General features: G+C 30.8%; 1 protein-coding gene across 5 annotated transcripts in view; it reads left to right on the forward strand.

The window, feature by feature from the left end:
• Nucleotides 1–12,394, forward strand: part of LOC725750 — an 83,959-nt gene that overhangs the window by 61,856 nt on the left and 9,709 nt on the right. For 4 of the 5 annotated variants that reach the window (XM_006558020.3, XM_006558021.3, XM_001121559.5 and 1 more), the window contains exon 2: nucleotides 2,977–3,037. In XM_006558020.3, coding sequence (XP_006558083.1) covers nucleotides 2,977–3,037 — 61 coding nt within the window. Of the gene's footprint in view, nucleotides 1–2,976; nucleotides 3,065–12,394 lie in introns of all 5 variants that reach the window. The other variant, XM_016915189.2, reaches the window with a different exon arrangement.

A 12,394-nucleotide genomic window follows, 5' to 3' on the forward strand; every position in this document is an offset into this window, starting at 1 on the left:
TTGTGGCTCTCGTTATATATGTATACGGTGATTACATTTTATTTACGTGCACACGCACGTTCGATCTCTGGAGGGGGGGAGAGGGAAGAGGTGTGTATAAGTTAAATTTCACGACGACGAAACTTAATAAAACTTTCGAAACCGGGCCGAGATCCTTGGTATTGAACTTCTAAATTAACTTCAGCGCCAGCCTTTTCGAATTTGATCTTCTCTCCCGGCTATACAATTGAATATATCCCGCTTGTTGTTATTCTTGTTATTCTTTAATGCGATCTCGCCAGGGAATTCACCAGGGTATAGGGGAATCACTGAGGGGATCATCATTTCGATTTCAATTCTCCATTCGTCGATTATTTCAAAATTTCAAATAGTTTTTGTTAAGTAAATAGGATAAAATTGGAATATTTTTATAATTAACTCTCGATTTTCCATTATTAATTCGTTTAAATTATTTAGAATATTTATTAGGTTTATATTTTATAGGGGAAACTAGAATAAAACTAGAATATTTTTAGTTAATTTTCGATTTTCCATCATTAATTCATTTAAATTATTTTAAATATTTATTAGGTTTATATTTTATAGGGGAAACTAGAATAAAACTAGAATATTTTTAGTTAACTCTCGATTTTCCACCATTACATTTTATAGGGGAAACTAGAATAAAATTAAAATATTTTTGGTTAACTTTCGATTTTCCATTAATTTCCGTTAATTCTTTCAAATTATTTTGAATATTTATTAGGTTTATATTTTATAGGGGAAACTAGAATAAAACTAGAATATTTTTAGTTAATTCTTCTAAATATTTCTCTTCTAAATATTTTTTATAATTAATTCTCGATTTTCCACCATTAATTCGTTTAAATTATTTTGAATATTTATTAAGTTTATATTTTATAGGGGAAAGTAGAATAAAACTAGAATATTTTTAGTTAACTTTCGATTTTTCACCATTAATTCGTTTAAATTATTTTGAATATTCATTGAGTTACATTTTATAGGGGAAACTAGAATAAAACTAGAATTTTTGGTTCCATTATTAATTCGTTTAAATAATATATATTTGATATTAAATTGAAATTATATATATTGATTTTCCATTATTATACATATTCCATCCATTTTTCGTTTAAATAATTATTTTGAATATTTATTAGGTTTATATTTTATAGGGGAAAGTAGAATAAAATTAGAATATTTTTGGTTAACTGTCGATTTTCCACCATTGATTCGTTTAAATTATTTTGAATATTTATTAGGTTTATATTTTATAGGGGAAACTAGAATAAAAACTAAAATATTTTTTGGTTAATTCTCGATTTCTTACAATTAATTCCTTTAAATTATTTTGAATATTTATTCGGTTTATATTTTTCCATAATTTTTGTAACGGAACTATATAAGATGAAACCAAAAATTTTCGTTGGATCAGGGATAAAAATTTCCCTTTGTTAATTGTAAACTCTTTCCAATACTTCCTTACTTCCAACATACGTTTCGAATAATTAGAGCATTGCCTATAACGTTTATGCGACACGGTTTATCCCAACTATAGAAACTACAGGAACGTTGTATGCAAATTTGAGAAGCAAATAATGAGATAATAAAGGCAAACGCGGAGCAAACGTGCGCGCGCGCCTCTAAAATACGGGAAAACATTCAAATCATCCCGACAACTATAAACGCTACTAGGATTATTATGCCGCGTGGAAATTACTAAAACATTACTACTGGAAATTTGAATAATGTTACGCCTAATATAACTTAAGCACAACGCATAATTTCGAGATTATTTTGTGAAAGAGAAGCGTTAGAAATTCCTGTGGACGAAGAAAACAAGGAATTGGGATTGGAAAAACGAAGAAAAAAAAGAATCACTTTTGCACATCATCATCTAAAAAGATGAAGACCAAATTTATTTAATCGAGTCGTATAAAACAGAGGGATGAAATAAAAAATGAACAATCTCCTTCGAGAGGAGACACAAGAAAACGACTTCCGAGCAACTTTTTGAAAAAATATAAAAAAGCGATCCAGAGCAACATTCGTTAAAAATTCCTCCTCCATTTTCCTTTCTCCCCCTTTTTTTTTTTATAAATTTATGCGAGCACGTGAAAAAGTCGCGGCATTAAAAGTTATATAACACTTGTTCAAGAATGTTTCAAGCACTTTGGGCAGTTCTAAAGATATCATCGGTCCAGGAAAATCTTCTGGCATAACTTAAACTTTCGTTTTGCCCGCGAAATAAGTTACGATTCCGTGAATTTATGCTTTCTTCTACCGAGCCAATGCCAAATTTCACAAGAAAAAAAAAAAAATCCTCGAAAGAATCGTGATATTACAAATTATAATCGTCTCTCTCTCGATTAAATAAGAAAATGTACAAAAATTATTACTTTTTTAAAATTAAAATTATTTTTTTCTTTTTTTTACACACTCTTTAATTATCCAAACTAACTAAAAAAGAACAAAACAAACATCTATCTTCATCTCTTAATTTAAGAAGAAACACAAATTTATTTTTTTCTTTTTTTTACACACTCTTTAATTATCCAGACTAACTAAAAAAAAAAACAAAACAAACTTCTATCTTCATCCCTTAATCTCTTAAATTAAGAAGAAACACAAGTTTAATTCAAAAATTATATCAATGAATCTCTAATATTTCCAATCGAACAAATCGCCTTTTCCTATTCTTCAGACACCCGGTAGATAAATTTATCCATTGCGACACGTTTCCCCGCGCGCGAGATTGTTTTATTATCTCGTCCCATTTGGCGTTTTACATTTCCATAAATAAATCCGTATTTCTCCTTGAAAAGAAAGAAATAAAAAGAAAGAATCGTTCGTTTATATATCCAACTCGTCGACGAATCGTATCCAATTAAAAAAAAATATATATATATATATAATTCGTATTCGCTGACACACGGATGGATTCTCAACCCTTCCACTCGTGTTTTTCTGTTCCAGTTGTGTGCGGCGTCGGAGCGGATGTGGCGTACCATCAACACGTCATGGGGTTTTACGTTACGTGAGGATAATTCAACATGCGTATGCCGTAATTCAACTCAATTATCAGATACAGAGGAGCAAATATCAAAATATTGGGATAGAGTGTGATAGAGAGAGAGGGAGGGAGGGAGAGAAAGATTCGATTTCGTTTCTTTTTTCTTTTTCTTTTTCTTAACTTTTTGTAACTTTTTCAATTATGTATAAATTGAAAAGGGGATTGATGATTAGGTAGTTGTATTTTATTTATTTGCAAGTGGTATAATTTTTTTTTTTCTGAAGAAGAATTTGGAAATTTTGAATTTAATTATTAGGCATTCAATGGAAGGATATTGTAATAAAATTTAAAATTTAGTTAGTTTTAGGTCAATTATTTGTATAGGAGATGTTGATTAAATAATGAATTATTCAGATGAAGGGAGGAGAGAAATATTTCTTATTTGATTAGTTTGATCAAAAGTTTTTGCTGATGGAATATTTATGGATAAGTTGATAAGTTTGTAATTAAAAGTTGATTAAAAAAAAAAGGATAAACATCAGGTTATCAGAAATGAAACGAAAATTAAAAATTTTATAGCAAATTACATTTGCATAATGTTTTATTTTAAAAAAATATTAGAAATATACTTGTATTCATTTTCAACAAAAATTTCGTCTATTGGTTTCCATTGATTCGAATAATAAAAATCTTAATTTTGATTAAAAAAATCTCGCAAGCGAGAAAAACCATTACGAAATCACGTTCGTTTAAAAAAGAATCTAAATTTGAATTTGAAATTAAAAAAGGAGACAATGATATATATTAATCATCTAAAAAAAATGACTCTCAAAAAAAATTACACCTTCTACCTTCTCCTCCTCATTTTCATCTATTTTTAAAAGAGATATCATAATTATATACTATTTTATAATACACGCTTGTGACTTTTAAAATGAAGTTAAAAAAATTATCAGCAACATCGTATGAGAAACGCGCGAATATCTAAAAAATATTATACTAAAAATACTAAAAATACTTTCTTTAATATAATATAACGTTATATATGTTATATCAAAACACATATATTATCGTATTACATTGAGAATATCCAATAAAATTCAATACCGATAAACAAACTAGAAATTTTTCGCAACTTTGCTTAATTAAATTTTAATCAGCAAGAAAAATCATGACCATGAGAATCGAATTAATTCTAGAAAGAGCATCTTTTTCTCCTATCCCTCCCCTCCCCCCCTCCCTCCTTTTTAACACAGCCGTCAGTCGCGAATCGAATCTATCCACGAAGAATCTAATTTCAAGGCTCGATTCGATTACCGACAAACGGAAGCTTTCGCGAGCGGAAACCGCCTGGAACGAGGTTACCGGCGACGATTACCGAAATTTCTCGATATTCCCGTAAAGACCTGCGTTTTTTCCGCCCTTGTACACGTGGCATCGATCCCTACCACCAGACGATTATTTTAATTCGCGTTTAACGCGAAAAAGAAACGAAGGAATAGAAATTAAAATTTTTCGTAGATTGGAAAGATATCACGTTACGCGCGACAAGAGAAGTGAATTTTATTCGAAACGAGAATTGAGAACGTTGGTGAAAAAATATATCGAAAATATTGGAATTTCGTTCAAATTTATTTACTTCGTCTAGATTTGAAAATATAAATAATTTTCATCTCGTTTGTAAAGTATCTATATTTGAAAATATAGGTAATATTAATTTTTATTTGGGATAAAATTAACCATATGATATATCATATAACCTATAAATTGAATTTTTACTTCTATCGAAAATACGATGTTATTTATACTGTTACGTAGAATGTAATAATAACTCGAGAACAATAGATGGAACGAAATTACTTATGCATACCAACATTCCAGCTCAATTTATTTACCCGTGATTCATCGACGATTCGAGCTCATTTACGAAAATTTACGTATTTACGACGCTTTGTTTCTGGCACGCGGCATCGATCGTAAAGAGCCGCGTCTTGCCACGCAGTTCGTTCGAGCGTGGACTTTGTTTTCGAGAGAGAAAAATAGCCTTGGCCTCTGGTAGTTTTTTGCGCCTATCTCTGCAACGGTCGCGTCGTTCTTACAACGGTTTCTCGGTTCTCAAACGAAGGATATCGGTGTGAGGTAATAGAGAAAAGAAGGATGAGAATTGAGAAAAATTGTTTTAGATTTTCAACGTTATTGCATTACTTTGTAACATCGGAGTAGTAACATGACGCATCCTTTGTAACGATGGAACAGATTTGTATCCTTTAGCCCTTTAGTGATAGGGAATTAAAACGAGGATATTAAATGAAGGATAATAAACGTGAAAAGAATTCTCTCGAAAAGTGAATTGATGAATCAAATCGAATTAATATTTTTAAATTTCTAATTCGTGTTCATGTGTGTGTGTGTGTGTGTGTGTGTGTGTGTGTGTGTGTGTGTGTGTGTGTGTGTGTGTGTGTGTGTGTGTGTGTGTGTGTGGTGTGTGTGTGTGTGTGTGTGTGTGTGTGTGTGTGTGTGTGTGTGTGTGTGTGTGTGTGGTGTGTGTGTGTGTGTGTGTGTGGTGTGTGTGTGTGTGTGTGTGTGTGTGTGTGTGTGTGTGTGTGTGTGTGTGTGTGTGTGTGTGTGTGTGTGTGTGTGTGTGTGTGTGTGTGTGTGTGGTGTGTGTGTGTGTGTGGTGTGTGTGTGTGTGTGTGTGTGTGTGTGTGTGTGTGTGTGAGAGAGAGAGAGAGAGAGAGAGAGAGAGAGAGAGAGAGAGAGAGAGAGAGAGAGAGAGAGAGAGAGAGAGAGAGTTATCACTGAAGAGATGTTAACAGTATAAATTTAATGATTAAATCGAACGAGTCCAAGAGTTACGGAATATTAAATTTAAAAATATTATTTTTAATTTTAAATATTAGATTTTTCACGTTAAAAATTTTTATCGTATAAAAATCATTGTCGAATTACTAGATGCAAATTGTAGATGTAATATTTGAAGAATTTTCACGTGATTTTAATAGCGACAGTATTTTGAAGGAATATAAATTAGACATTTATGAAATATGTCAAAATATGCAAACCGGATAGATGTAATGTGATGAATATGATATACGATCGCGTACGAGGTAACAAATATAGATTAAAATATATAAAGAATGTGTCATGTGCGCGACAAATATACACGTGGGCGCACATATATATATATATATATATATATATATCGAGAATCAAGGATAAAATAATGAAATTTGAAATTCAAATATTAAGATTATAATTTAAAATGTAACAAATTATATTTATCTCCTCCTGTTATTAACCGTAGTTAATTAAAAAGCTTTATCGGCTTAAATTTATTTATTACCTCCTCTCTCTCTCTCTCTCTCTCTCTCTCTCTCTCTCTCTCTCTGCTATAACGGACGCAAATTTAAATTTATTTTAGTATAGCGCTGTTTAACTTCTCGATTGCTTCTCGATAACTTTATCTCCCGAAATTTCGCCAATCTGATCTATCCGGCGGATAATTAAGTAATATTAAAATTAGAATTTCTGTTTAAAATCGAAAATGACATTCAATAAATTTTTTTTCTCCGAATTAATTAACAAAAATTATTACGACGAATATGTTTTTACTTTTTTCTTTTTTTTTTAATGATTGATAAAATTCGAACGTGCAGGATATGAAATGCAGGATACGAGAAATAATTTTATAAAATATGCAAATGCCGTACCATTGCGTACCATTTTCGGGGGAAAAAATATGCAAAATGTAAGGTTAAAACTTTCCAAAGATAAAACAAGTTTTTTTAACTAGTGGCCAAATTCTATCAAATTTTCTATCAAAATTTCGTGTATAAATATAAGAATATCTATCTCCACGACGCTTATTTGAATCGAACACGAGCTCCAACTCGAGAATAATAATTAATTTCTCGAACTTATTAATTAATCCATTCACTATCGAGGAACGAACGATATAACCCAGCCAATAATCTATAGCACGCACACCCCTGTTATTAAAATAACATTATCGATTCTAAATATAACACGATTAAAAACCGCAATTTATTTCCGGACAATCTAATATAGCACGTATCGATTCACATGGTACATCGAAAATACGCGCCGGCTCATGCACACGGCCCTCTAAAACGCTACATCCACGAATCCCCATATTTAACGCGACAATTTGGTACGATATCACGATGAATAAACCAATCTGCGAATCGATGGATTCTGCCTTTAACCGAATGTATGCGCGGTATAAATAATCAATTTGGGAAGATGCATCGACATAATCGAGTCTCCCCGTGCGAGCAAACCTCGTTACGCCTTTATTAAACGAGTCAAGTATATTAATATGGCCGCGCGCCGCGTGTGGGAAGAAAGGAAGGAGGGGGAGATAGAGAGAGAGAGAGAGAAAGGTCAATACCGAATTGCGATTCCAAGTGTACTTAACCCGGGGGATGCGTACGACAAATTGCAAATTCGCAGATCACAGCCCCCGTCGTTCCAGATTACGTTCCGCTAGCCTCTATGGAAATGCGTGTTTTGCATGCATACCGAAACGAACGCATACCGATGAAACATAATCGAGTGTACGAGTTAAAACCGGCACGCACTTTGATCAAGAATCGAAAGGAATATTTGATTTCGCGCCATTTCCTCTCTTCTTCCGCTTTCTTCTTCCTTCTTCCTCCCCCCCCCCTCTCCTTCCGCGCACACACTCTTCTCCATTCATTTCTTTCTTCTCAATTTCAGGCGAGAACGGTTTTTTGAGAATTGAAATGGATATTCGTTTGAATTTATGTTACACGATAGGTTTTAATTAAATTTCCGGTGGAAAATTATTTTTGAAAAGATATGGGAGATTCAAGGGATAATGTTATTGGTTAAAATCGTTAATGAGGAAAAAATTTTTCACAAGAATAAAATAATAAAAGTATTTATTGTAAATATAATTTATCTTGAAATAACTCGATTAAATTCTATTGAAATTAGGAAAAATTTGAATCGCTGTAACTTCGAAGGTAATGACTTCCGGTCAATGAACGAAAGACCGTTAGAAACGCGAAACTTTGCCCTTTAAAATGAATTTTCACTCGTTTCAATACGACTTCCGATTCCCGAAATATCATCGTTTAAAAAAAAGATAGTTTTCAATCGTTCATCTAAATCCGATTAAACTCTATTAAAATTAGAAAAACTTTGTGCCGTTACAATTCGGAAAATAGTGGTTTCCGGTGGATGAACAAAATATCATTAAAAACGCGCAACCTTGCTCTTTGAAACGGTTCCTCGTTCCTCGTTATACGACTTCCGGTTTCCGAGATATCATCGTGTAAAGAGAAGGGTAATTTTTATTCATTTATTTTCCCCCTTGTCGTTTGCTCGACACTTACTTATCTTCTCGCTTGCACTTATTCTCACCAACCTATCTCAAATTCCAGACAAATAGATAGACACGATTCCTGAAAAATGTAATACGCAAGAAAAAGAATAGTAACTATACATTACTGGGCTGTCGTCCCATTCACAATCTCTATTATTGTCCTAAGCACTGTGAACACTTTGAGTGCTTATATCTTAGCAACCGCTTGAGATACCGCCATCAATCAAAAAAATGATTTAAACAGTATGGTTTTCTCTATTTTTTAGATATGAATTTTGGTAAGATAATTTTAAGTTTTTTTTCTTCTCCCTTTTACTTGAAAATTTTTAATTTTTATTCATGCCTAATATAATTCTTTATCTAGTTGTTCCATTTTTCATAATTTAATGGATAATGGATTATAAAATATATATATTGAATTTGTTATTAATTCAACGTAGGAAATCTTTGATCAGAAAAAGTTTTAAAATAATTTTTATATTTTTGGAACAATTAATCACTGATGATTTTACACTTCACTGGTTCTTCACTGACGAGTTTTTTTTAGCCATGTAATGTTAAAGGTGACAAGTATACTTAACATTGCATTCTCGAAAGCAGATTATTCAGATCGAGAAAGTTTTAGTAAACATAAAAAAAAACGTATATAATAATTTTTAATATTATAATTTTAAAATCAAGATATTATAAAATAAAAATGATTTTTTTGAAATAAAACTTTTCCAATGACGAATAATTTTTTTTATAATACCAATACTGAATACTCTTTTCAAAAGTACATTTCAATGCAAAATATTTACTTCTTCTTCTTCTTCTTTGATCCATTCTTCTCTTAACATTCTTTATGTACGACTTCTATTTTCATCTGTAGACACACGATATCTCTTCTTTTCCTCGTGCGCTCGTATCTCGTAAAACCTTCGATCGATCATCATTTTTTTAAATCTTACCTACATCTTTACTCAGATATCTCTCACATTTCACTTTTCAGACAGCATTCTGAGCTCGCAACTTAATATATACGTATGATCGATGAGATTCGTATTCGTATAAGTGTAAAATATTTTTACAAGAATGTTATTTCAATTTCTATTTAATTAATCGATTTTATGTATTTATGTGCCTAATTTCAACAATTGTCAATAAATTATATTATAATATAAGGATTCATTGTAATAACAATATATATATATCTATGATGAATAATTATTCGTCAAATTATTAATAATTAGCGATATCATAAACCACATTAAACTACAAACGATTAAACATTCTGAATATTCTCGTAGCTTTAACCTCCTACATCATATGTACACCTATTACTTTAAAGTTACGTATATTCATCCTTTTACGTTTAATTTCTTTCTGCTATATAATTTCATTGCATCACTTTGCTATTATACACTCTAATAAAACCATAAAATTACTACGATAAAAATAAAAATTAAAATTAATTAAAAATAAAATTAAAATTATCAATTATTTTTTCTTTCATTATTGAAATATTACAATTATTAGAATAAGAATCATCATCTATTATACCATTGTAAAATATTTGGAAAACTAGGATATTTTATCTCATTATTGAATCGCGATATAAATATATTTACAAATTTTCACAATCTTTCGTCACAAACTTCTTTCAATTTTGGAACAACAATTACGGTATCAAGCAAGAATTCAAAAATTCCAGGTTTTTATATATATTTCACACTTGTGTACACTTTTTCAGACTCGATTCTGATGGTAACACCGTTACGAGACGAGACGAGTCGAATCGCGACGTATAAACTTTTAACGACATCTTTACAAGAAAGCTCAAAACTCGAACGATACAAGAAACCCCCCCCTCCCTTCCTCTCTGTACACATCTCGAACGACAATATTTTTCTCGAAGGAGTAGTGCAAATAAATACACAATAGAAGGCACAACAATAATGAAATGAATAAGCAACGATTAATTTAGAAATTTGGATCGTAAAATAGATTTTAGGATGGACAATGAAAAACTTGTTTAACTAATTGTTCAGTTCACTCTGTGTTACCAACCTTGTAACTGCTTTTGTTTAAATGTGATTGCCCTCCGTTTTGCGACCAATCATTCTTCTTGCCTCCCCACTCTTCCTCCTTCTCGTGTATATGTAACGAACATAGTAAGAAAACCGTATAGGACAAACATTGGATGAAATAATACAAACGAAATAGGCGTGGTGTGCAACTACAGTAGAAAGTTATGCGAGTAGTTCAAATTTGCTTGAATGGTAAATATAGCGTGTATATACATATGCATATATGCCATATATATCCTTGTACACGACTTTCCATCGTGTTTACGATTTTACTAGCTAATGTAATGCTTGTAAACAGTTGTAGGAGGAAAAGGCATGTTTGGAATATACAAAACTTCAAATAATATACGATGTACGATAAATTCTATTTTTGTTATTTGAAAAGGAGATAGTTGTGTATCATTTATGTTTTGTTCATTTATGAAATATTGATAAATAAATTAATATAGAATTTGAAAATATATGTATATATATTTGATCATTTAGAAGAAATAAATTATTTCTCTCGAAACTACAAGCGCGTAAAAATAAGAGGAGGTATAAATAAATCAAAAATTTCGAGGATGCCTGCAGAATTTTATGATATGTTTATGCATGCAGTTGCATCGGTGGAGCCTCGTTTACATTAGAGGCAACTTTTAGGTTAGGTCAAACAGGCGAATTGACCTCGTTCGAAATCGTTTGTGTAAACTTAAATTTCAATCGGTTTATTTTATCAAAAATAAACTTTTGTTAGTTCCACACACCAAGTTGCACGATACTTGTGTGTATTTTTGGTCGGACAGTATAACGATGTTACAATATAAACGTGATCGGCCAATCTGCATCTAATTTCGATAATGCTCAATATTTTTTTTTTTATTATCTATTTATTGTATTATAACAAATGAATTATTTTATAAAAATATATTAATATCTTTTTTATCATATTTCCAAATTTAACATTTTTTAAATTAATTATTTTCATGCTGTGTATTTATTTATTTAATATTGAATTTGAATATTATTCTTACATATTATTTCATCAAAATTACTAATTTCAATTAACATATATGATATGATATCATTTGTTTCATATATTTATTGCGTTCATAAATATAGCAAGTAAAAAAACGAATGAATATTTTATATATCTGGCAATATGGAATGTTAATAGACTCGATGATATATTCTCGATCACTCGATATCGTTAAAAATGTTATCCTTTCGTTATCTTTTATTGTGAGTGAATTTAGATTGAAATTTACGGGGGGAGGGGAGGGGAAGAGAGATCCACCACTCTGATTAATGCAGTTGCAGGCCATAAATCGAGTTTGGGGACATTGCATTTAACGTACGACACTGGTGCGATTGTTCGAACAATGATGGAACTTTAACTTTATTGCTGCGCGATACCGGCCAATTTAAAAGGAACACGAGCTATATTATAATTTATCTATTCCTCTCTCTTTTTTTTTTCGTTTTTACTTTTGTTCCCAATTTTTTTTTTTTTTTTCAAAAATACTTCACCGTTTTAAAAATCGAATAAATTCGTTGATTATTCGTCTCACGTTGATCATATATTAATCATACGTGTGAGTTTTTAAAAAAAAGACTTTGTGATGAAACTTTTAGAAATTTTAAAATTTAAAAAAAAATTTGTAACTAATTTTTGTATAAAATTTTAACGGAAATGTGTATTCACTTTTTTTTTGTATCATAATAATTATTCGTAGAAAAGGAAATACGTAATTCGTGCTCTTATTTTTCTACATTTCTCCCTAGTGATAAATTAATATCAGGAACGAAATTCGAGCATAATGGGATTAAAAGACTACACTATTTTCCATTTTATTCTTCTTCGCGTTAATTACCATAGCAAGTAAAAATTACTCTTAATAAATCATTTGTACATGCACATTTTCCAACGTCAGTCAGTGCGGCGACAAAGAAGAAACAAAA

Source organism: Apis mellifera, linkage group LG11 (genome assembly GCF_003254395.2).
Source record: "Apis mellifera strain DH4 linkage group LG11, Amel_HAv3.1, whole genome shotgun sequence".
In the NCBI taxonomy this organism is placed as follows: Eukaryota; Metazoa; Arthropoda; class Insecta; order Hymenoptera; family Apidae; genus Apis; species Apis mellifera.